This window comes from Pelophylax lessonae, assembly GCF_965119305.1.
Source record: "Pelophylax lessonae genome assembly, chromosome: 6".
Lineage (NCBI taxonomy): Eukaryota > Metazoa > Chordata > Amphibia > Anura > Ranidae > Pelophylax > Pelophylax lessonae.
In genome coordinates this window covers 327,290,944-327,317,982 of record NC_138773.1, presented here as the reverse complement: position 1 = coordinate 327,317,982, position 27,039 = coordinate 327,290,944, and the positions used below count along the sequence as shown (strand labels likewise).

Genomic DNA, 27,039 nt, shown 5'->3' with positions numbered 1-27,039 from the left:
ACAGCTGTGACATTACATTAATGGTGCAAAAAAAGAGGCCTAATGCAAGAAAATCTCCCCATTGTGGGAGGGGCAGAGACACAAACTACTGCAGGAAATCTCCCCATTGTGGGAGGGGCAGAGACACAAACTACTGCATGGAAATCTCACCATTGTGGGAGGGGCAGAGACACAAACTACTGCAGGAAATCTCCCCATTGTGGGAGGGGCAGAGACATAAACTACTGCAGGAAATCTCCCCATTGTGGGAGGGGCAGAGACACAAATTACTGCAGAAATCTCCCCAGTGTGGGAGGGGCAGAGACACAAACTACTGCAGAAATCTCCCCAGTGTGGGAGGGGCAGGGACACAAACTACTGCAGAAATCTCCCCAGTGTGGGAGGGGCAGAGACACAAACTAGTGCAGGAAATCTCCCCAGTGTGGGAGGGGCAGAGACACAAACTAGTGCAGGAAATCTCACCATAGTGGGAGGGGCAGAGACACAAACTACTGCAGGGAAATCTCACCACTGTGGGAGGGGCAGAGACACAAACTACTGCAGGGAAATTGCATCATTGTGGGAGGGGCAGAGACACAAACTACTGCAGGAAATCTCCCCATTGTGGGAGGGGCAGATACACAAACTACTGCAGAAATCTCCCCAGTGTGGGAGGGGCAGAGACACAAACTACTGCAGAAATCTCCCCAGTGTGGGAGGGGCAGAGACACAAACTAGTGCAGGAAATCTCCCCAGTGTGGGAGGGGCAGAGACACAAACTACTGCAGGAAATCTCACCATAGTGGGAGGGGCAGAGACACAAACTACTGCAGGGAAATCTCACCACTGTGGGAGGGGCAGAGACACAAACTACTGCAGGGAAATTGCATCATTGTGGGAGGGGCAGAGACACAAACTACTGCAGGAAATCTCCCCATTGTGGGAGGGGCAGATACACAAACTACTGCAGGAAATCTCCCAAATGTGGGAGGGGCAGAGACATAAACTACTGCAGGAAATCTCCCCATTGTGGGAGGGGCAGAGACATAAACTACTGCAGGAAATCTCCCCATTGTGGGAGGGGTAGAGACACAAATTACTGCAGAAATCTCCCCAGTGTGGGAGGGGCAGAGACACAAACTACTGCAGAAATCTCCCCAGTGTGGGAGGAGCAGAGACACAAACTACTGCAGGGAAATCACATCATTGTGGGAGGGGCAGAGACACAAACTACTGCAGGGAAATCGCATCATTGTGGGAGGGGCAGAGACACAAACTAGTACAAGACACATAGCAGTATGTATACCAGGTATTCCATCATAATGGTAAGATAATCTGTATAATGAAGCTTACTCTTTATGCCAGTCGTAGATCTGATGAATGTTGCCGAACACGATCTTCTCTTTCCCGTTCATATCATCTGGGGTCCCTTTCTCCTCTATCCGTGGGATAAAGCCCTGTAAAGGAAGGGAAGGGGTGGGGTGGGGGGGGGGGGGGGGGGGACAATGAGGATTAACATGACAGCGGTTTTTAATCAACATTTATTAAAGAAAAACATCTAATATCCCCATTAAGGTTTGTTAGGCGGTAAAGTTGGTAAAATTCACAATCTGTAAAAACTGAAATATTTATTTGCAGTGTTTTTCTTTCCATACAGAATTTCGAAAGACTTGCAGTGTACCTAGAAAATGTGACTACCCCAGGAAAGGTCAACTCCCTTCCCCCCTTGCACGTCAATGACATCATAGACCTTGTCTTATCTGGTAGTGTCTATCGTCTGTGCTGACCCAGCTCCCCTCCTGACCTCCCCAGGTAACCTATGTAGCTGCCATAGGGAATGAAAGGGAATACTTTAGGGTGTCTCTTGAGTGACAGCTCCGAGTCTGCTGGGGCTGCTGACATCACATCCAAGATGGCGGCACCCGTCAGAAGTCTCAGGGCTTATGGGTTTCTATACAAGGGAGGATTTTGCATGTAAATCGCATGCATCAAATGTTAAATGCACAGATCATCTTATGGGAAGATTGATATTGAAATGAAGGGTCTGATGACAGGGTCACTTTCAGGGGCAGACTGGCAACTTTCGGCCCAGGGGGCAAGTGCAAAAACCAGAGGCCCATGGTGCAGCGACTCAGCCCCCCTCCCACTCTCTCTCTTCCCATCCTCCTCCTGACCCCCATTCCAAGGTGAAGCCCTGCTCCAGGTACTCTCTACTTACTGACGGAATCCAGGTTTCTGACCTGGCCAGCAGGGGGCGGTTGGGGGGAGCTGGGGGAGAAGAGTCTCCAGTGGGGCATGGAACCGACCTGCGCTCTGTCCTTATGTTATATGAACAAAGCCGGCACACAAAAATGCTTCTTCCACATAGTTTCTAAGAAGTTTATTCCAGCATGGATAGCGGTGACAACGTGACAAACGCTGACGCGTTTCGGCTTTACGCCTTCCTCGTGCTCTGTCCTTGTCTTCATCCTGCACTTAGTAGGTCAATGGCAGAGACTTTTTACTTCTCTTCACTAGGAATCCTTTAGGCATGTCTGTGGCAAAAGCGGTGCAGCCTTTTATGGAGCATCAGAGCGGCCCAGGGGGCAATTGCCCCCCTGCCCCCTGCCCCAGTCCTCCCCTGGTCACTTTAGAGCAAATCTGTTTAGAAAATGTGTATTGGCTTCCTTCAGAACCTGCCAGTATGTCTATGAAGTCCACATTGGCACCCTTTAAATTTCTGCCATGACAGTTCCCCCAAGTCAGTGGCTCTGCCAGTCTCAGAGAAGACAGAGGAGGGTCACTTACCTCTACCACCACCCCCAGATCTTTCACATAATCCTTCTCCGTCTGCACCAACTCGTTTAGGACAAACCTGCAAGAAATGATATCAGAATTATCATTCATCAATACAGGGAGAGCCAATGAATGGTCTGCCAGGCCAGGATTAAAGGCAAACAGATTTCCTGCTGAAAGGCGAACCCCATCTACAAAGTATCTCCTGTACTTGGCAAGCAATCCATTCTAGATCAGGGATGGGACGGTGTGCATGGATGGGAATGGTAGGGGGGGTTCTAGACCTGGTACAGGGCAGTATGTACAGATAGGAATAGTAGGGAGGTTCTAGACCCAAAACAGGCTACATGGGAAATGTTCTAGACCTAGAACAGGGCAGTGTGCACACATAGGAATGGTAGGGAGGCTCTAGACCCAGGACAGGGCATTGGACATGGATGGGAATAGAAGTTTTCTAGACCTAGGACAGGGCAGTAGGTACAGAATGGAATGGTAGGGGGTGGTTCTAGGCCCCAAGACAGGCTGTATGTACAGATGGGAAAAGAAGGGAGGTTCTAGACCTGGGACAGGGCAGTGTGCACACATGGGAATAGTAGGGAGGCTCTAGACTGGGAACAAGGCAGTAGGCATGGATGGGAATAGAGGTGTTCTAGACATGGGACCGGGCAGTGTGTACAGACAGGAATGGTAGGGAGGTTCTAGACCATGAACAGGGCAGTGTTCACACATAGGAATGGCAGGGAGGCTTTAGACCCAGGACAGGGCAGTGGACATGGATGGGAATAGAAGTTTTCTAGACCTGGGACAGGACAGTGTGCACACATAGGAATGGTAGTGAGGCTCTAGACTCGGGACAGGGCAGTTTGCACACATAGGAATGGTAGGGAGGCTCTAGACTCAGGACAGGGCAGTTTGCACACATAGGACTGGCAGGGAGGCTTTAGACCCAGGACAGGGCAGTGGGCATGGATGAGAATATGGGTGTTCTAGACCTGGGGAAGGGCAGTTTGCGTTGACAGGAATGGTAGAAAGGTTCTGGACCCAGGATAGGGCTGTATGCACACATGGGAATGGTTGGGGGTTCTAATCCCGGGACAGTGGGCATGGATGGGAATAGGGGTATTCCAGACCAGGGACAGGGCAGTGTGTACAGATGAGAATGGTAGGGAGGCTCTAGACTGCGGAGAGGGCACTAGGCATTGATGGGAATAGAGGTGTTCTAGACCTAGGACAGGGCAGTATGTACAGATGGGAATGGTCGGGGGTTCTAGACCCAAGACAGGCTGTAAGCACACATGGGAAACTAAGGGAGGTTATAGACCTGAAACAGGGAAGTGTGCACACATAGGAATGGTAGTGAGGCTCTAGACTTGGGACAGGGCAGTGGTCATGGATGAGAATAGGGGTGTTCCAGACCAGGGAAAGGGCAGTGTGCATTGACAGGAGTGGTAGAAAGGTTCTAGTCCCAGGGTAGGGCTGTATGCACACATGGGAATGGTTGGGTGTTATAGACCTGAGACAGGGCAGTGTGCACAGAATAGAATAGAATGGGAGGTGCTAGACCCAGAATAGGGCAGTATGCATCCATGGGAATGATATGGGGGTCCCAGACCTCCAATGGGACCGTGAGCACACATGAGAATGGTGGGAAAGCTCTAGACCCTGGGTAGGGCATTGTGTACATATGAAAATGAAAGGGAGGTCCTAGACCTGGAATGGGATGGAGGGGTATGGTGGGAGAGTTTATTAGTTGTGAACAAGAAATTAGGCATAGAGAGGTAATGGAGGAACTTACGGTTCTAGATCAGCAATCATGAAGTGTGTAGATGGGGGGTGGTCACTATATCAGAAACTGGGCAATTTAGGGGGGTGATATTGATGGTAGTGGAGAGGATGAATTGTAGGTTCTAGATCAGGAATCATAAGTATGTGGGAAGGTCCAGATCAGAAACTGAGCAATTTAGTGGGATGGTAGGGGAACTTGTTGGTTCAGATGGCCTGAAGAAGGAGCGCACGGTCCGCAACGCGTCGCCGTTACTCTGCAGCTCGGCATCCAGGAAGTGACGTCACGGCCCTCGGACGATCGGAGCTTCGGCAGCCTATGGACAAGGAAAGCCTCCTGGCAACATACAGGTGACCTCCATTCCTCAGCACAAGCCGTGTCCAGTACCAGAGGGACCCCCCCTAGATGCCTGATGCCCAGGACCATCCAACTCATTATCTTACGCCTTTTGCACGCTACTCTTGTGAGTAACATTGTTTTTTATCCTGTCATACTACACTTAGATTGGCACTTGTGATTCTCTCCCCTTGGATATTGTTGGTTCTAGATCAGAAAACAGACATATGTGGGGTGGGGTGGGGGGGGGAGTGTGGGTGAAACAGTACGTTGGACGATGGAGGGTCTTAATGGTTCTAGATGCTGGGAGGTTTGGAGGTTCTGGAAGCACGAGGGTTGGATACTGGGAGAAGCGCTGTGGTTTAGCGGTTTCTCTGCACAGCTGGTATAACAAAGCCCCCGGGGCCCATCCCGGCACACAATGCCTCCATTGTCTACAGAGGTTATTAGGTTTCTCCTACATAGAAAGTTCTTTGTTCTGACGGACGACAATCATCGTAACTAGAAACAAGCTGATGGGGCACCTACTCCATGTACCCTGGAAGCATCAATGCCAACTGACCAACCCCACCATGTGCACAGCAGAGGCGTGGGCAGGGGCAAGGCCGGGGGGGGGGGGGGGGGGTTAGTCAGTCCAGGGCGTCCGATAAGAAAGACAAAGAAGAATCATAAATGAAACTCACATTCTTCCTCGGAGAGCCTTCGCCTTCTGCTCCTCCTCGTGGTTCCTGGGTACAGGCATTGGCATCATCCCTTCGTTAGAATACCCGTCTGTTACCTGAGAGCCCGAGTACGAGCCGCCATCTATGGTCTGGGGAGAGATTGGGACCGTGAGACGCCATTATTAACCCTCCAACCTCCAGAACAGAAATAATCATAGATCACCAGAACATGGGGGAACCAAGCACAGGAATGAAGGACGAGGAAAAAAAAGGACAGACACTGGAACCAGCCAATCACATAACAGCTTAAAGCAACCCCTTGGGTAAAATAAGTTCAAGATAAAAAAAGAAAATGTTATTTCTATGCTCTGCGTCCTCAGTGCTGAAAAAGATGTCAGTACTCTGTGAAAGCAGGCGCACTGCGGAGGTACAACCATCCCCGTTCCTCTGTCATAGGGCGGAGCTTAAGTGTGAAATCAGACAACTAAAGAAAGTTATCTCAGTCCCGGTCAGAGTGTTGCTGCAATCCCAGAAATCTGACCAATGCAGCAAAATCCACAGGGACTTTATGAAATTGTGGAGCGCCAACCTACAAGTTGCACATTGAGTTCCTATCTCTGTATACCTGCTGTGCCCATTATGAGGGGTTCCCACCATCCCTGTGCTGAGTTCCTATCTCTTTATACCGGCTGTGCCCATTATGAGGGGTTCCCACCATCCCTGTGCTGAGTTCCTATCTCTTTATACCGGCTGTGCCCATTATGAGGGGTTCCCACCATCCCTGTGCTGAGTTCCCAGGTCTGTACACCTGCTGTGCTCATTATGAGGGGTTCCCATCATCCCTGTGCTGAGTTCCCGGGTCTGTACACCCGCTGTGCCTATTATGAGGGGTTCCCACCATCCCTGTGCTGAGTTCCTGGGTCTGTACCCTGCTGTGCCCATTATGAGGGGTTCCCACCATCCCTGTGCTGGGTTCCCAGGTCTGTACACCTGCTGTGCTCATTATGAGGGGTTCCCATCATCCCTGTGCTGAGTTCCTGGGTCTGTACCCTGCTGTGCCCATTATGAGGGGTTCCCACCATCCCTGTGCTGAGTTCCCGGGTCTGTACACCCGCTGTGCCTATTATGAGGGGTTCCCACCATCCCTGTGCTGAGTTCCTGGGTCTGTACCCTGCTGTGCCCATTATGAGGGGTTCCCACCATCCCTGTGCTGAGTTCCCGGGTCTGTACACCAACTGTGCCCATTATGAGGAGTTTCAATCCCTTATAATTTCAACCATCCCTCAAAATATTCAATATACATAAAAAAGAATGAACAAGTATTGCAGGGAATTCGGATTGATCGCTTTTGGAGGTTAAAGAAGCCGTCATGTGACACATTTAGAAGATGAAATCTTTGTCATGGTAAACAATAAAGGACAAACAGAGAACACGGACAGATCTACAAAATGAAAATAATCTGGAAGATCAAATTGTGATGCCCAAAGCCAATTGCATGGTTTGAAGAGCAGAGAGCAGAATTAGACCCGCCCCTGAGAAACCGGATTGAGCCCAAGAAGAGCTGTGATTGGCACGACTATCCTGGCACTTACCATTTTGTTCCTGACCAGGTTCTCAATTGCACTGACCAGTTCGGCTGCACTGGGGACCTCGCCTGAACTCTGACGGGCCACAAGTAAGGAGGGCTGCAGGCCGTAGATGTGTGGAGGGAAAGCAGGGTAGCGGGTGCCAGGGAGGAGGAAGCAGCATGTTGCCAGGCAGGAGACACAGAGGGATTATGGGGAAGAAAGGGTGAGAGAGATTAGTCAGAGGCCAAATATGAATCCTCACCCATCAGAAGACATCACACTGCATCCATACCCATCCATCCATCAAATTACCACAATGCAGTGCTTTCATCCGCAAGCCAAGCAACGCAGCACATTGGCTCTTATACTGCACTGTCCAACTGCCATTGAATAACTCCCACCAATCTCACTGTCCAACTGTGCTATCCAACCACCATTGAACATCCCCCACCCACTGCACTGAAGAACTGACAACAAACCCCCACGCACAGCGCTGTCCAACGGTCTTCCACTACGCTGTTCAATTGCCATTGAACATCTCCCACCCACTGCACTGTCCAACTGCTATTTAAACAACTCCCATCCACTGCGTTGTCCAATTGCCACTGAACAACTCCCACCCACCTCACTGTGCCACCGCTATCCACTGCGCTATCCAACTGCCATTGAACAACTCCCACCCACTACACTGTCCAATTGTCACTGAACTACCACCTCCCTTGCAGTCCAATTCCCATTGAACATCTCCCACCCACTGCACTTTCTAACTGCAATTGAGCAACTCCTACCCACTGTGCTGTCAAATTGTTATTGAAAAACTCCCACCCACCTCACTGTGCAACTGCAATTCAATAACCCCACCCAGTGCGCTGTCCAACTGCCACTGAACAACTCCCACCCACCTTTACTGTGTAATTGCCAACCACTCGCTGTCCAACTGCCATTGCACAACTCCCATCCACGGCATTGTCCAACTGCCATTGAATATCTCCCATCCACTGCACTGTCCAACTGCCACTGAACAGCTGCCAGCATGCTTTGCCATAGAATGCCACACTGCTAATAAATTCCCAGCATGCTCTGCAGAATACTGCTCCATAGACACTTCCATGCGACATCCATGACTCCCCACCGCACTCGCCAAACACACAATTAGAAGCACAAGCAAATCTTGCTGAAACATCGCGCTGATAAACAGATTAGTAACGGTTCAGTGGAAGTGGCGGGCGTTAGACCTTTAGAAGTCATGTGACAGCGTGTCCCTTATAATAATACAGAGTGTAGGAGCCAATGATAGAGCAGGATTAAGCATTGAAAGCAGAGTAAAATTTGTGTCTTATTCATTTTAATTGCGGGTTGCATAGTTCAGGTTGCAGGTATATGGGCGGGGGAGGGTATGGGGCAGAAGGATGTATATAAAGGCACACAGTACAATCCTATATATTCCTCTGTGGCTGATCTGTGGGCGGGGCCATTCTCTGACCTCATCTGACCTCATCTTTTATTGTGGTGCTAAAATATCAAAAACCTCAATCTAAACAATACATGAAATCAAATCAAATACATCGAATAAATAATATCATTGCCGGGGTCCAATAATATAAATTATCTGTGCAAAAACAGGGTCCATTCATAAACAGGGTCCATTCATAAAGAGGGTCCATTCATAAACAGGGTCCATTCATAAACAGGGTCCATCCATAAACAGGGTCCATCCATAAACAGGGTCCATCTATAAACAGGGTCCATTCATAAACAGGGTCCATCCATAAACAGGGTCCATTCATAAACAGGGTCCATCCATAAACAGGGTCCATTCATAAACAGGGTCCATTCATAAACAGGGTCCATTCATAAACAGGGTCCATTCATAAACAGGGTCCATTCATAAACAAGGTCCATCCATAAACAGGGTCCATCCATAAACAGGGTCCATCCATAAACAGGGTCCATTCATAAACAGGGTCCATCCATAAACAGGGTCCATCCATAAACAGGGTCCATCCATAAACAGGGTCCATCCATAAACAGAGTCCATTCATAAACAAGGTCCATCCATAAACAGGGTCCATCCATAAACAGGGTCCATTCATAAACAGGGTCCATTCATAAACAGGGTCCATCCATAAACAGGGTCCATTCATAAACAGGGTCCATCCATAAACAGGGTCCATCCATAAACAGGGTCCATTCATAAACAGGGTCCATCCATAAACAGGGTCCATCCATAAACAGGGTCCATTCATAAACAGGGTCCATTCATAAACAGGGTCCATTCATAAACAGGGTCCATCCATAAACAGGGTCCATCCATAAACAGAGTCCATCCATAAACAGAGTCCATTCATAAACAGGGTCCATCCATAAACAGGGTCCATCCATAAACAGGGTCCATTCATAAACAGGGTCCATCCATAAACAGGGTCCATTCATAAACAGGGTCCATTCATAAACAGGGTCCATCCATAAACAGGGTCCATCCATAAACAGAGTCCATCCATAAACAGGGTCCATCCATAAACAGGGTCCATTCATAAACAGGGTTCATCCATAAACAGGGTTCATTCATAAACAGAGTCCATCCATAAACAGGGTCCATTCATAAACAGAGTCCATTCATAAACAGGGTCCATCCATAAACAGAGTCCATCCATAAACAGGGTCCATTCATAAACAGGGTCCATGCATAAACAGGGTCCATGCATAAACAGGGTCCATTCATAAACAAGCTCCATTCATAAACAGCATTGAACCAGAAACATAATCCATAAACATTCATCCATTCATAAACAGAATCATTTCTAAACAGGATCCCTTTACTAATAGTGTTCAACCAGAAACATGATCCATAAAAAAGAACATAATTCATAAACAATGTACATTTAGAAACAGCATTGAACCAGAAACATAATAAACATTCATCCATTCATAAATGTGTTTAATCCATAAACCGCGTCCATTCATAAAAAGTGTTCAACCTTAAACATAATCCATAAAAAAGAACATAAACAGGATCCATTCATAAACAGAATAATCCATAAACAGCGTCCATCCATGAAGATTGTTCAGCTATGAATGGACTCCATTCATAAACAGAAGACTATATTGGTATAATGGATTTGATGATTGAGGGAGGATTTCCTCGTATTGGTTACATTGTTATATTTATAGATGGACGCAGATATTTTATATTAGGCTCCATTCACATACTGGAGTATCGGATCACACACAGAATCGCCGGGATTCTGCCCACAATCCCAAATCATTGCAAATCAAAGGGAAGCCCCGTGCGATTCCCATGACTTGCAACAGCACCCCAAACGTGACGCGATTTTGCCGCAATTGTCTCCCGACAAATCGTGGTAAAAAAAAAAAAAACATTTTTTACTTTCTGCTATATAACATTCCCAATAAAAAAAAAATAAAAAAAACTTAAAAATCAAATTTTTTTCATCATTTTAGGCCAATTTGTTTTCTGCTACATATTTTTGGTAAACAAAATCACAATAAGCGTGTATTTTGATTGGTTTGCACAAAAGTTATCGCGTTTACTAAAACTACTGGAAAGCTTTATGTCATTTTTATTTATTTTTATTTTTTTTACTAGTAATGGCGGCGATCTGCGATTTTTAGCAGGACTGCGACATTGCAGCGGACAGATCGGGCCCCTAACTGACATTTTTGGGGGGACCAGTGACATTACTACAGTAATCAGTGCTATAAATATGCACTGTCACTGTAATAATGACACTGGCAGGGAAGGGGTTAACCCTGTGGGTGATCAAGGGGTTAAATGTGAGCTTAGGGGAGTGATTCTAACTTTGGGGGGGCGGGGCTTGTGAAATGATCATAGAGACCTGTGTTCCTATATAGAATGATCACAGGCGCTCTGTGATCATTCCAGGTAGAAGAACGGTCAGCTGTGTTTACAGCATCTGACCGCCCTTCTCTCTCAGCGGGGAGCGATCGCGGGTGTCAGGAGGCAATCGGAGCTGCTTGACCCGTGCATTGGCTTTGCTGCTGCCGAGTGGGGGCGGGAGTGTCATTATTAAAGTAACAGTGCATATTTTTAGCACTGATTTTGGTAGTAATGTCACTGGTCCCCCCAAAAGTGTCAAAAATGTCAGTTAGGGGTCTGATCTGTCCGCCGCAATGTCGCAGTCCCGCTAAAAAATCGCAGATCGCCGCCATTACTAGTAAAAAAAAAAAAAAAAAACAATAAAAATGACATAGTTGGTAGTCGCGATAACTTTTGCGAAAACCAAACAAAATACACTTTTTTTACCAAAAATATGTAGCATAAAACAAATTGGCCTAAAATGTTAAAACATTTTGATTTTTACATTTTTTTTTTTTGGGAACGTTATATAGCAGAATGTGAAAAATATATATTTTTTTCCAGAATTGTCGCTCTTTTTTTGTTTATAGCGCAAAAAATAAAAATCGCAGAGGTGATCAAATACCACTAAAAGAAAGCTCTGTTTGTGGGGAAAAAAAGGACATCAATTTTATTTGGGTACAGCGTCGCACGACCGCGCAATTGTCAGTTAAAGTCACGCAGTCGCGAATTGCTAAATAGGGCCTGGTCTTTGAGCAGCCAAATCCTCCGGGGCTAAAATGGTTAAAGCAACCTGCCAAGTTTTTTTTTTTTTTATATTAAATGTTCATCTGTTTAACCCCTTAACAACCCTTAAATAACTCTAGTAAGCTTGAATTAACTCCTTTTTTCCCCTTCTCCATTTATTATTTTCCTGCTGATTTATTTGTTCACTTCTATTTTCTCAACCATTAATAATTAAAAAATGTTTTTGTTTGTTTGGTTTGTTCAGATTTTTACACGTTTCACATGGGGAAAAAAAAAAAGCGCAAAATGTAAAAAAAAAAAAAAAATGTATTTAATTTGTAAATAACTTTTCAATGCTTCATTGCTGACAGCTGAAGTGTGAACAAAACAGTTGCAGTAGGGATCGGTATTTGGTATCGGCACTCGCTGTAAAAAAATGGTAGCGGTTTATCCCTAAAATGTATTTTACAAACTGAAAACCAAACAGGGATTATAATCTGCGTGGCTTCAGACGTCTCATTCAGCAGGGAATTCGGGATCACCCAATCACAGTACCTTGTCGTCTGGCACCGGCACCGGCTCGTTGTCGAAGATCTTCATGGGTGGCGGTAGGGGAGTGTGCGAGTCGTCGTCCGCCTCCTCGTCCCAACCTTTCTTGCCCTTCTGAAAAAAATAAACACGGTGACAACGGAGCCGGGGGGCAGATTTCTGTGCCACCTACCCACTGACTGGAACTCAGCCTCTTGCAGTCCCCGTAGTGCAGAGCTCAGACTAATGGAGTGAGAAGCAGCACATGGAGTCACTGTGGTGTGTAGCAGAGCAAGGATCGGCAGTGGAGCGAAAAGTAGCACAAGGTGCAAACTGCAGTGCTCACAAGATGCCCACTGGTTGGAGGAGACAGCAGAGTGACAGAGATGAGCTCACCTGATGATCAGTCTGCTGCTTCTCCTTGCACTGTCCAGTCACAAGCTGGAGGAAGGACAACATCTGTATAGGTGTTACTTTACTGTATCAGGTCTCCTGCCCTGCCAGACTGGACTGTGCTGAGTTGCGGAGCAGTGTAAATCGTAGGACTGGATTGACAGCCTATATATATATATATATATAAACACAAATATATATATATATATATATATATATATATACACACACACACATTAATATATATATATATATATATATATATATATATATATATATATTTATGTGTAGAGATATATATATATATTTTTATGTATAAATGTGTGTGTATATATTTTTTTATGTATATTTATGTGTGTGAGAGTGAGTATACAAATATATATATATATATATATACATAAAAAAATATAAATATATATATATATTTTTTTTTTTTTATAATTTTGTATGTGTGTATATATATATATATATACACACACACACATACATACATACATACACACACACCTAAATATATACATAACACAAACATATATACATATACACACACTTTTTTTTCTTCATTTACAGTGCCTTGAAAAAGTATTCACACCCCTTGAATTTTCCCACACTTTCTCATGTTACAACCAAAAATGTAAATGTATTTTATTGGGATTTTCTGTGATAGACCGACACAAAGTGACCATAATTGTGAAGTGGAAGGAAAATGATAAATGATACAAATAAATCTGTGAAAAGTGTGGCTGCATTTGTATTCACCCCCCGGAGTCAATACTTTGTAGCTCCGCCTTTCCCTGCAATTACAGCTGGGAGTCTTTTTGGGGATGTCTCTACCAGCTTTGCACATCTAGAGAGGACATTTCTGTCCATTCTTCTCTGCAGAATATCCCATCTCTGTCAGATTGGATGGAAAGCGTCTGTGAACAGCAATTTTCAAGTCTTGTCACAGATTCTCAATGTGATTTAGGTCTGGACTGTGACTGGGCCATTCTAACACATGAATATGCTTTGATGTAAACCATTCCATTGTAGCTCTGGCTGGATGTTTCCGGTCGTTGTCCTGCTGGAAGGTGAACCTCCGCCCCAGTCACAAGTCTTTTCTTCTAAGATTGCCCTGTATTTGGCTCCATCCATCTTCCCATCAACTCTGACCAGCTTCCCTGTCCCTGCTGAAGAAAAGCATCCCCACACCATGATGCTGCCACCACCATGTTTCACAGTGGGGATGGGGTGTTCAGGGTGATGTGCAGTGTTAGTTTTCCCCCCACACATAGCGTTTTGCTTCATGTTTGGTCTCCTCTGAGCAGAGCTCCTCCCCCCACATGTTTGCTGTGTCCCCCACATGGCTTCTCCCAAACTGCAAACAGGACTTCTTATGGCTTTCTTCCACCAATGGCTTTCTTCTTCTCACTCTTCCATAAAGGGCAGATTTGTGGAGTGATGACTAATAGTTGTCCTGTGGACAGATTCTCCCACCTGAGCTGTGGATCTCTGCAGCTCCTCCAGAGTTCCCATGGGCCTCTTGGCTGCTTCTCTGATGAATGCTCTCCTTGCCTCAGTTTAGGTGGACGGCCATGTCTTGGTAGGGGCCCGGCCGGTCAGTTTAGGTGGACGGCCATGTCTTGGTAGGGGCCCGGCCGGTCAGTTTAGGTGGACGGCCATGTCTTGGTAGGGGCCCGGGCGGTCAGTTTAGGTGGACGGCCATGTCTTGGTAGGAGCCCAGCCGGTCAGTTTAGGTGGACGGCCATGTCTTGGTAGGGGCCCGGCCGGTCAGTTTAGGTGGACGGCCATGTCTTGGTAGGGGCCCGGCCGGTCAGTTTAGGTGGACGGCCATGTCTTGGTAGGGGCCCGGCCGGTCAGTTTAGGTGGACGGCCATGTCTTGGTAGGAGCCCAGCCGGTCAGTTTAGGTGGACGGCCATGTCTTGGTAGGGGCCCGGCCGGTCAGTTTAGGTGGACGGCCATGTCTTGGTAGGGGCCCGGCCGGTCAGTTTAGGTGGACGGCCATGTCTTGGTAGGGGCCCGGCCGGTCAGTTTAGGTGGACGGCCATGTCTTGGTAGGGTTGCAGTTGTGCCATACTCTTTCCATTTTCCCATGATGGATTGAACAGCGCTCCGTGAGATGGTCAAAGCTTGGGGGATTTTTTTATAACCTAACCCTGCTTTATACTTCTCCACAACTTTATCCCTGACCTGTCTGCTGTGTTCCTTGGCCTTCATGATGCTGTTTGTTCACTAAGGTTCTCTAACAAACCTCTGAGGGCTTCACAGAACAGCTGTATTTATACTGAGATTACATTACACACAGATGGACTCTATTTACTAATTAGGTGACTTCTGAAGGCAACTGGATCCACTAGATTTTAGTTAGGGGTATCAGAGTAAAGGGGGGTGAATACAAATGCCCTCCCCCCCACACTTTTCACAGATTTGTATCATTTATCATTTTCCTTCCACTTTACAATTATGGCCACTTTGTGTCGGTCTATCACATAAAATCCCAATAAAATTGGATTTTTGTAAGATCTTACCGTAAAATCCTTTTCTCTTAGCTCATTGACAGACGTAGTCCTCTTTGATTCACATCAATTGGGTTATGCTGCCTCCGCAGGAGTAGGACTAGGCAGAAAGAAAAACGTTCTGGCTCCACCCTAGGGGCAGTCCCAGAGGGTATATCCTCTTCCTGTCTGCTACAGGGAATCAGTTCTGTTACGAAGCAGTGTCAGAGAATTTAACCCAACCCAACTCAATGATAGAGGGGAGGGTACTACGTCTGTCAATGAGCTAAGAGAAAAGGATTTTACGGTAAGATCTTACAAAAATCCAATTTTCTCTGTCGCTCATTGACAGACGTAGTCCTCTTTGATTCTCATCAATAGGGACATCCAGAAGCAGTGCCACAAATGAGGGGTGGGATTGACAGAAATCAAAATCCAATCTAGAAGGCCCAACCGGAGCCAACCAGAAGTATCAAAGGACTCATCGAGTAAACAGATGAGACCTACCCCACAAATCCTCGAGGTAGACCAACAGTCTCCTCAAACAGTGGCCTGCAGGAACCTTGCGGCCAGAAGAGGCATCTGACGATGCCATCACATAAACCTTATACAATATTGTAAAGGTATGAACCGACTACTAAACAGTCGCCTTGAAAACCTGAACCACTGACGCCTGATGGCGGAAGGTCCAGGAAACTCTAAGCGCCCGAGTAGAATGCGCCTTAACAGGGAACGGGGGATCCCGACCCTTAGATAGAATAAGCCTATACCACCGTCTGTCTGATCCATCTAAAGATGGTCGCGGCAGATTCAGGCAACCCCTTCTTAGGGCCATCCGTGATCACAAACAGTGAATCCGTCTTACAAAATGAATCCGTAGTATTCAAGTATATCCTGATCGCCCGAACTACATCCAAGGAATGCCATGCAAATTCTCGAGGATGATTGGGCTAAGGACATAGGAAGGACAATACACTGTCCTCATTCAAATGAAACTTTGAAACCACCTTAGGAAGGAAGGATGGATTCGGATGAAGAACAACCTTATCCCTATGAACCACCAGATCTGGGGAACAACAGGATAATGCAGCCAGTTCTGACACCCTGCGTGCAGAAGTGATAGCCACCAAGAAGGCCACCTTCTGGGATAAAGTAGGCAAGGGAATCTCCCTGATATTTTCAAAGGGAGGTGTCTGAAGAACCGGCAGCACTAAATTAAGATCCCAGGATGGTAAGGGTGCGCGCACTGGCGGAGCCAGGTGTCGCACCCCCTGGATGAAATTCCGCACCAAGGAATGAGTAGCCAAAAGCTTCTGAAAGAAGATAGCTAATGCTGAGACCTGACCCTTGATAACACTCAAGGCCAGCTTCTGCTCAACTCCCTGTTGCAGAAAAGCCAATATTCGGACTACCGAATAAAGATGTAGATGGAACCCAAGGGATTCACATCACACAATATAAGACTTCCATGTGCGATGATAAATCTTTCTGGAAGTCGCTTTCCTTGTTTTAACTAGAGTAGGAATAACTGAAGCTGACAATCCCTTGTCCTTCAGCACCTGGGTCTCAATAGCCAGGCCGTTAAAGCCAGCAATCGTAAAGCAGGATGGAAGATCGGTCCCTGCGACAGCAGATCCTTCCTAAGAGGAAGTCGCCAAGGAACGTCTGTGACCAGCCTGACCAGGTCGGCGTACCAGGCCGACTAGGCCAGTCCTGATCTACCAGGATAATTGGAATTCCCTCCACCTCTATCCTGCGAAGAAGCTTCGGCAGTAACTTGAGAGGAGGGAAGTAGCTGATACTGCCCCCACGGGGCGATCAGCATGTCTGCAGTGTCTGCTAGAAGATCGTGGGAACAAACCACAAACCTCCGCACTTTCCTGTTGAGCTGAGATGCCAACAGCTCCCATTCGGAGTGCCCCAACGGAGGCACAGTTGGTGGAATATCCCTGGATGAAGAGATCATACCCCTTGATCCAGAATCTGACGGCAGAGATAATCTGCCTGCCAATTCATCCCCGGAATGAATACCGCAGAGAGAGCTGGAACATTAGTTCCGCCCTACGAAAAATGCTGGCCACTTCTATGGCCGCCAGGACACTCCTGGTGCCCCTTTGATGATTGACATAAGCCACTGCTGTGGCATTGTTCGACTGGATCTGAACCGGGCTGCCCTGGAGCTGCTCGGTCCAGTGAATCAGACAAAGTCTGATCACTCTCAGTTTCCTGACTAGACAGAAAAAAACTGATTCCCTGTAGCAGACAGGAAGAGGATATACCCTCTGGGACTGCCCCTAGGGTGGAGCCAGAACGTTTTTCTTTCTGCCTAGTCCTACTCCTGCGGAGGCAACATAACCCAATTGATGTGAATCAAAGAGGACTATGTCTGTCAATGAGCGACAGAGAAAATACATTTACGTTCTTGGTTGTAACATGAGAAGATGTGAAAAATTTCAAGGGGTGTCAACAGTGCCAGGGGAAGGTCATCGAGCGCCCAGGGCAAATATGCCAAACTGCGCCCCCCATTCCCTTAGGGTTAGGGTCAGGGTACCTCCCTCCCTTCAATAAACCATTGCGCCCAGGGCAAAGATGCCAAACTGCGCCCCCCCCCATTCCCTTAGGGTTAGGGTCAGGGTGCCCCCATCCCTGCAATAAACCATTGCGCCCAGGGCAAAGATGTCAAACTGCGCCCCCCCCCCCATTCCCTTAGGGTTAGGGTCAGGGTGCCCCCATCCATGTAATAAACCATTGCGCCCAGGGCAAAGATGCCAAACTGCGCCCCCCCCATTCCCTTAGGGTTAGGGTCAGGGTGCCCCCATCCCTGCAATAAACCATTGCGCCCAGGGCAAAGATGCCAAACTGCGCCCCCCCCCATTCCCTTAGGGTTAGGATCAGGGTGCCCTAATCCCTGCAATAAACCATTGCGCCCAGGGCAAAGATGCCAAACTGCGCCCCCCCCCATTCCCTTAGGGTTAGGGTTAGGGTCAGGGTGCCTCCCTCCCTTCAATAAACCATTGCGCCCAGGGCAGCCCTCCCTCCTGCCCACCCCTTGTCCGGGCCCCGGGTATGAATACTTTTTCAAGGCACTGTATAAATGTAGCTTTTTTGTTCTGGGTTCAGTTTTAAAAGTTGAAATGAAAAAAATAAATAAAAGTGCGGTCGCACCTCGTCGGCGCTGTCGCCCTGCGGGGTGGTGTCGTCGTTCGCCCGCGGGGAGCCCAGGTTGCGCTCCCTCTTCTTCTGCTTCTTGATGTTGCTCTCGGCCTTGCCGCTGTTCAGCCGCCTGACGGGACTGGTCAGCCACTTCTTCAGAGTGTTGGTGGAACGTTTGGGCCCCGGAGAGCTGGAGATGGAGTTCAGGGAGGACTGCGGCTGCAGGTTGGCCACCGAGTCCGTCTTACCGCCGTTTTCTCCCGTGACGGAAAAAGCATCTGGAAGAAAGAAGATGAGAAGGTCACACATGCGGAACGTCTTCTAGATTTACATCAGAATTACAGGACACAGAAATGGGCGGTCCTCATCTCAGGAACTCGCCTGATTGGCCGGTTCAGGAACCGTATTTTGTAGAGTTTAGGTTTCAGGACAATCATCGGTGCAGGCGGAAATTTCATTGTTCTGATGACATTGAAGAGGTGACGGCTCGCCGATAGCCATGTCCCTCTCCATGCCAACAAAGGCCCTAATAAGCTGCTGGTAGCAGAGCAAAGCCGGGGCCCTGATTGGACGGAGCCAGGGGACACGCAGGCTGCCAATCAATGCTTTCCACTGACGCTCGTCATTAACCCCTAATCAGCAGAAATGAGTGTATCAAATCACAGATCAATACTGAGCACAGCGAGAGGAGACAGGATCAATGGAGCTCAGACTACACAGACAGCTACCGGACTTCCTGACCAATCACAGGCAGCCAGAGCCTGGGGAACTACAAGTACAAAGCATGGAGTGATCAAACACACAGCCCCACCGTGATCTATTATACATTTATATAGCTCTGACATATACCGCAGTGCTGTACCAAGAACACTGAGCCAGAGGAGCTTACACTTTAACGTCCCCCCACAGTCACACACTATTATTATTATACATTTATATATCTCTGACATGTACTGCAGTCCTGTACAGAGATTACTGAGCCAGTCACATCAATCTCTGCACCAGAGGAGCTTACACTCTAATGCCCCCCCCCCCCCAGTCACATCAGTCTCTGTACCAGAGGAGCTTACACTCTAATGTCCCCTCCCCCACAGTCTCATCAGTCTCTGTACCAGAGGAGCTTACACTCTAATGCCCCCCCCCCCCCCAGTCACATCAGTCTCTGTACCAGAGGAGCTTACACTCTAATGTCCCCTCCCCCACAGTCTCATCAGTCTCTGTACCAGAGGAGCTTACACTCTAATGTCCCCTCCCCCACAGTCACATCAGTCTCTGTACCAGAGGAGCTTACACTCTAATGTCCCCTCCCCCACAGTCACATCAGTCTCTGTACCAGAGGAGCTTACACTCTAATGTCCCCCACAGTCACATCAGTCTCTGTACCAGAGGAGCTTACACTCTAATGTCTCCTCCCCCACAGTCACATCAGTCTCTGTACCAGAGGAGCTTACACTCTAATGTCCCCCACAGTCACATCAGTCTCTGTACCAGAGGAGCTTACACTCTAATGTCTCCTCCCCCACAGTCACATCAGTCTCTGTACCAGATGAGCTTACACTCTAATGTCCCCTCCCCCACAGTCACATCAGTCTCTGCACCGGAGGAGCTTACACTCTAATGTCCCCTCCCCCACAGTCACATCAGTCTCTGTACCAGAGGAGCTTACACTCTAATGCCCCTCCCCCACAGTCACATCAGTCTCTGTACCAGAGGAGCTTACACTCTAATGTCCCCTCCACCACAGTCACATCAGTCTCTGTACCAGAGGAGCTTACACTCTAATGTCCCCTCTCCCACAGTCACATCAGTCTCTGTACCAGAGGAGCTTACACTCTAATGTCCCCTCCCCCACAGTCTCATCAGTCTCTGTACCAGAGGAGCTTACACTCTAATGTCCCCTCCCCCACAGTCACATCAGTCTCTGTACCAGAGGAGCTTACACTCTAATGTCCCCTCCCCCACAGTCACATCAGTCTCTGTACCAGAGGAGCTTACACTCTAATGTCCCCCACAGTCACATCAGTCTCTGTACCAGAGGAGCTTACACTCTAATGTCTCCTCCCCCACAGTCACATCAGTCTCTGTACCAGAGGAGCTTACACTCTAATGTCCCCCACAGTCACATCAGTCTCTGTACCAGAGGAGCTTACACTCTAATGTCTCCTCCCCCACAGTCACATCAGTCTCTGTACCAGATGAGCTTACACTCTAATGTCCCCTCCCCCACAGTCACATCAGTCTCTGCACCGGAGGAGCTTACACTCTAATGTCCCCTCCCCCACAGTCACATCAGTCTCTGTACCAGAGGAGCTTACACTCTAATGCCCCTCCCCCACAGTCACATCAGTCTCTGTACCAGAGGAGCTTACACTCTAATGTCCCCTCCACCACAGTCACATCAGTCTCTGTACCAGAGGAGCTTACACTCTAATGTCCCCTCTCCCACAGTCACATCAGTCTCTGTACCAGAGGAGCTTACACTCTAATGTCCCCTCCCCCACAGTCACATCAATCTCTGTACCAGAGGAGCTTACACTCTAATGTCCCCCCCCCTCCCCCACAGTCACACACTATTATTATTATACATGTATATATCTCTGACATATACAGTAGCGCTGTACAGAGATCACTCAGCCGGTCCTTTAACACATTTGGCCCAATGGAAGTTTTATTACAGTTGTAAGATTTAAGGATTGTCCAATCAGAAGGCGGCGTTGTGCGGGTTATCGGTGAATGGATGAAATGTAAATATTTATTATAATTTTTTTCTATTTGTATTTTATGGGGAAGAATTGTGGTGGAATTATTCCAGCGGGAAATGTACGCCCCATCCCCCCCCCCCCCCCCCCCCCCAATGCCTGAAGTAGAACAGAGGAGCGATTTAATGGTTCCCGGGATAAGGCGGCTTTTGTGTGCTGTCCCCACAGGGCAGCCAGATAAGGGTCCCCGGACTGTGTGACACGGGGCCCGGGACTGAGGCCTGCGCATGAAAGGCCCACTGTCCCCCCCCGCAGAGCGCTGACACCCACTTACCATTATGTGTAATAATTACTCCCATCATTTCTCTATTATTTCCTGTACAAAGTTCAGGGGAAGTGTCAGCTCCTCGGGTTCTACTAAAGATACAAAGTATCAGCTATACGGGAATATCTCTCTGCATTCATGTTATATATAATATTGTTACTTTGTGTGCAGAGGAGCCCTCAGAACACTCCTATATATATATATATATATACCAATCCTATATACTATACTGACTGCACAGTGACTGCACTTTACTGTTCCACTCTCAATGCAAATCTACCAATCAGATCTGACTGATGGAAAACAATGTACCGCGTGTCTCCATAAAAGTTCAAACTGAGCATCAGAAGGGGGAGGAAAGGGGATTTCGGTGACTGTGAATGTGACATGGTTGTTGGTGGTAGACGGCTGCTCTGAGGATTTGTGGGATTTTCACACACAACCATCTCTCGGGATTACAGAGAATGGTGGGAAAAAGAGAAAATATCCAGTGAGCGGCAGTTGTGTGGAGGAAAAAATTCCTTGTTGAGATCAGAGGAGAATGGGCAGACTGGTTCCAGATGATAGAAAGGTAACAGTAACTGAAATAAGCACTCGTTACATCCAAGGTGTGAAGAATACCATCTCTGAACGCACCACACATCCAACCTTGAAGCAGATACGTCGGGGTTACTTCCCCGTTGTGTACCGCCATTGGCTGGCTCCTGTGGTCTCCTCGGCGATACCTCCAGTCGGAAACCTTCCCACCCATTCTCCACCTGGTACAGTGAGATCCTACCCGTCTCTCTTCATCACCTACCAGGACCCTCCTTTACCATCATCCCACGACTTGTAACATGAGACTGCAAGAGATCACTGCTATAAATGCCCCTTTAGAAATCAATGTTCCTGCTACTGACTGCCAGAGGCTGAGGGCCAAACTGCAAACACCAAAACCAAAGGGGCTGCATATGACCACCAGGGTTTACATGCACTTTAGAACTCTGTTCTCTCCTCCTATCAGCATGCAGGGTGCAGCCTGCAAAGAGTTTTTTCTCCAAGAAAAGAGGACTCCTACCTTTTTCCACCGAAAATAAGCCCTACCCTGAAAATAAAACCTAGCGTGATTTTTTTTTGGGGGGGGGGCTGAAATATAAGCCCTACCCCGTAAATAAGCCCTAGTAAAGTCCTTGTAAAAAATCTATAATCCATTTTGTAAAAAGATTAAATAATGTCCAGCGTGTCGTCTTTTGTAACTATATTGTTGAAAATATCTTATTTACGGCACCGCTGGGCGCTCACGTGACCTCCCGGAGATCTTCTCCTCTCCTCCCAACTAACATCAGCGGCCCCTCCCCTTTGCAGTGCTTGAAGCGGGGCTGATGTCAGCAGGGATCTCGGCCCCTCCCTTGGCAATGCTCGGAGCGGGGCTGACATCAGCAGTGATCTCGGCCCCTCCCTCGGCAATACTCGGAGCGGGGCTGACATCAGCAGGGATCTCGGCCCCTCCCTCGGCAATGCTCGGAGCGGGGCTGACATCAGCAGTGATCTTGACCCCTCCCTCGGCAATGCTCGGAGCGGGGCTGTCATCAGCAGGGATCTCGGCCCCTCCCTCGGCAATGCTCGGAGTGGGAAAGAAGAGCTCCAGCAGATCACGTGAGCGCCCAGCGGCGCTGTAAATATGGTATTTTCATCAATAAAGTTACAAAAGGCGACACGCCGGACATTATATAATATTTTTACAAAACAGATTACGTACATGTTTTTACAACAACTTTAACGAAGCATCGGTTCACACTACGGCGATCTGACTTAGGGGGCGATCTGTGAAGTCGCGTGCACCGCGACTTCGGCACGACTTGCACGGACTTCATATAATGAATGTCTACGCAAGTCGCCTCCAGGTTGCCCCGAAGTAGTACAGGAACCTTTTGTGTCGCTCCTTTTAGAACCGGTCCTGTACTACACTATGGGACGCAATGGTGCATGACTTGTCAGGCTGACCAAGTCGTCTGACAAGCCGGACTAGTGTGAATGGACACTTAGGCTTATTTTTTGGGGATTAAAGATGTCATAATGATGACTCCTGAGCTGGCGGGGAGAGAAGACAGGGGACACAGATAAGACACCCCCTGAAAATAAGCCCCAGTGTGTTTTTTGTAGCTAAAATTACTATAAGACCCGGACTTATTTTCTGGGAAATCTGGTAGTAGACTCAAAGATATAAATATATGTACATTGTATTAACTTGTATTCATTGTAGAAAAAAAATGTTTTTTTTTCTGGCTTGTCTTATCTACACAGAGAAAACGTGGAGATCTCCGACCAATCAGTTCACCCACAGGATTGACCTCTAGTGCAATATTCAGATTCTCTACATTCATTGGACGAAACCAAATTTGGTAGAGATATGGCGCACCATACCAGATCATGGAAAAACCGCCTGGACTGCGCAATTTGCTCCAACGTTGGGTTTTGGAAAGGTGCCAAAAAACACAAAAAGACCGGGTAGAAAAAAAAGTGGTGAGAAGAAACATCAGACAACGGGAGCAAAGTCCACATTCCGGTGAACTCTGACCCGGTCTTTGCGGTAATAATTGGTCACTTAACATTAGCCGTACACAGATACAGCCTGACCAATCCGGAGATCCGCTCCCACCCCCCAACAGACTGGAAAATCACAGGGTTATCGATATTTACCGTAAATTTTAATTCTCACAGAACTGAAAATACCCATTTTTTTTTTTTTTTTTTATTCTCTAATAGTGATCCCTTAAAACATATTAATGGACTGCTTTAACCCCTTGGAGCCCAGCCTTTTTTGACATTTTATTTTTATAAAAATATTATTAGTAATCTTCTTTTGACATTTGTTTGCTAGAAAATTAGAACCCCCAAACACATATATATATATATACACATATATATATACATACATATATATATATATATATATATATATATATATATATATATATATATTTCTTAGCTGACACCCTAGAGAATAAAATGGCGATCATTGCAATTTTTTAGGAAGAAATACGCTTTCAAGAAAAAATAAATAAATAAAACAGTAAAGTTAGCACATTTTTTTTTTTTTTTTTTTGTATAATGTGAAAAATAATGTTATGCCAAAAAAATTGATACCCAACATGTCATGCTTTAAAATTGCGCACACTCCTGGAAGGGCGACAAATTGCGGACCTAAAAATCTCCATAGGTGTAGTTTTAAACCTTTTTAACGGTTACCAGTTTAGAGGTACAGAGGAGGTCTAGGGATGGAATTATTGCTCTCGCTCTGACGATTGTGGTGATACCTCACATGTGGTTTGAACACCGTTTACATATGCGGGCGCGACTTCCGTATGCGTTCATTTCTGCGCGTGAGCTCGGAGGGACGGGGTGCTTTAAATTTTTTTTTCTTAGTTTATTTTCTTATTTTTACACTATTCATGAAAAAAAAAATTTTTTTGATCACTTTTATTGCTGTGAGAAGGAATGTAAACATCCCATGTGACAGTAATAGGAAGTGACAGGTACTCTTTATGGAGGGATCGGGGGGGGGATGTGACAGTAATAGGCAGTGACAGGTACTCTTTATGGAGGGATCGGGAGGAATGTGACAGTAATAGGAGTGACAGGTACTCTTTATGGAGGGATCGGGGGGGGGATGTGACAGTAATAGGCAGTGACAGGTACTCTTTATGGAGGGATCGGGGGGAATGTGACAGTAATAGGAGTGACAGGTACTCTTTATGGAGGGATCGGGGGAAATGTGACAGTAATAGCAGTGACAGGTACTCTTTATGGAGGGATCGGGAGGAATGTGACAGTAATAGGAGTGACAGGTACTCTTTATGGAGGGATCAGGGGGGATGTGACAGTAATAGGAGTGACAGGTACTCTTTATGGAGGGATCGGGGGGGGGAATGTGACAGTAATAGGAGTGACAGGTACTCTTTATGGAGGGATCGGGGGGAATGTGACAGTAATAGGCAGTGACAGGTACTCTTTATGGAGGGATCGGGGGGGGGGAATGTGACAGTAATAGGAGTGACAGGTACTCTTTATGGAGGGATCGGGAGGAATGTGACAGTAATAGGCAGTGACAGGTACTCTTTATGGAGGGATCGGGGGGAATGTGAAAGTAATAGGAGTGACAGGTACTCTTTATGGAGGGATCGGGGGGAATGTGACAGTAATAGGCAGTGACAGGTACTCTTTATGGAGGGATCGGGGAGGAATGTGACAGTAATAGGCAGTGACAGGTACTCTTTATGGAGGGATCGGGAGGAATGTGACAGTAATAGGAGTGACAGGTACTCTTTATGGAGGGATCGGGAGGAATGTGACAGTAATAGGAGTGACAGGTACTCTTTATGGAGGGATCGGGGGGAATGTGACAGTAATAGGCAGTGACAGGTACTCTTTATGGAGGGATCGGGAGGAATGTGACAGTAATAGGAGTGACAGGTACTCTTTATGGAGGGATCGGGGGAATGTGACAGTAATAGGAGTGACAGGTACTCTTTATGGAGGGATCGGGGGAATGTGACAGTAATAGCAGTGACAGGTACTCTTTATGGAGGGATCGGGGGGAATGTGACAGTAATAGCAGTGACAGGTACTCTTTATGGAGGGATCGGGGGGAATGTGACAGTAATAGGCAGTGACAGGTACTCTTTATGGAGGGATCGGGGGGAATGTGACAGTAATAGGCAGTGACAGGTACTCTTTATGGAGGGATCGGGGGGAATGTGACAGTAATAGGAGTGACAGGTACTCTTTATGGAGGGATCGGAGGAATGTGACAGTAATAGGAGTGACAGGTACTCTTTATGGAGGGATCAGGGGGAATGTGACAGTAATAGCAGTGACAGGTACTCTTTATGGAGGGATCGGGGGAATGTGACAGTAATAGCAGTGACAGGTACTCTTTATGGAGGGATCGGGGAGGAATGTGACAGTAATAGTAGTGACAGGTACTCTTTATGGAGGGATCGGGGGGGGGATGTGACAGTAATAGCAGTGACAGGTACTCTTTATGGAGGGATCGGGGAGGAATGTGACAGTAATAGCAGTGACAGGTACTCTTTATGGAGGGATCGGGGGGAATGTGACAGTAATAGCAGTGACAGGTACTCTTTATGGAGGGATCGGCGGAATGTGACAGTAATACGAGTGACAGGTACTCTTTATGGAGGGATCGGGGGGAATGTGACAGTAATAGGAGTGACAGGTACTCTTTATGGAGGGATCGGGGGGAATGTGACAGTAATAGGAGTGACAGGTACTCTTTATGGAGGGATCTAAAAGACCCCAAATATCTCCTTTGCACTATAAAGCATTCAAAATGCCAAGTTTGGTTGTTTTGAATGCTGTCGTGTTTTTTCTTATATCTGATGCGTTTAAGGCTCCAGTACCCGGAAGTGACGTCATGACATCGCTTCCGGGTTTTTACATTGGAGACTCGATGTTCGGGTCTTCGGCCAGCTGTTGGGATGAGAGACCCGGGCGAGCCGCAGAAGGCGGTGGGGGGGGGGGGGGGGGGCGTCCCCTCCACTCCTTGTAATGACTGCTGAGCCGTATCTTTTGTCATTACAAGAAAGCCAACCATCAGCTGTAAACAACGGTACCGGGGTGACGCCTCTAGCTGCAGCCATCAACCCGGTACAATCCTCTGAACCTGAGACCGCATATATGATAGCGATGTACAAATACCCTACTGGTGACCCTAGCATAGGGAACAAACTTTTCAAGGAAAGGGAATTCAAAAAGACACGCGGCCATTTACTAAAA

At 47.3% G+C, this 27,039-nt stretch overlaps 1 protein-coding gene across 8 annotated transcripts in view; it reads right to left on the bottom strand.

Annotated features, from left to right (window-relative positions):
* Positions 1-27,039, bottom strand: part of KALRN (kalirin RhoGEF kinase) — a 530,952-nt gene that overhangs the window by 87,235 nt on the left and 416,678 nt on the right. For 5 of the 8 annotated variants that reach the window (XM_082262172.1, XM_082262174.1, XM_082262178.1 and 2 more), the window contains 6 exons: positions 18,250-18,515; positions 12,223-12,330; positions 7,128-7,220; positions 5,557-5,684; positions 2,767-2,833; positions 1,333-1,436 (listed from right to left, as the gene is read on the bottom strand). In XM_082262172.1, coding sequence (XP_082118298.1) covers positions 1,333-1,436; positions 2,767-2,833; positions 5,557-5,684; positions 7,128-7,220; positions 12,223-12,330; positions 18,250-18,515 — 766 coding nt within the window. The remainder of the gene's footprint in view (positions 1-1,332; positions 1,437-2,766; positions 2,834-5,556; positions 5,685-7,127; positions 7,221-12,222; positions 12,331-18,249; positions 18,516-27,039) is intronic. The other 3 variants (XM_082262173.1, XM_082262176.1, XM_082262177.1) reach the window with 3 other exon arrangements.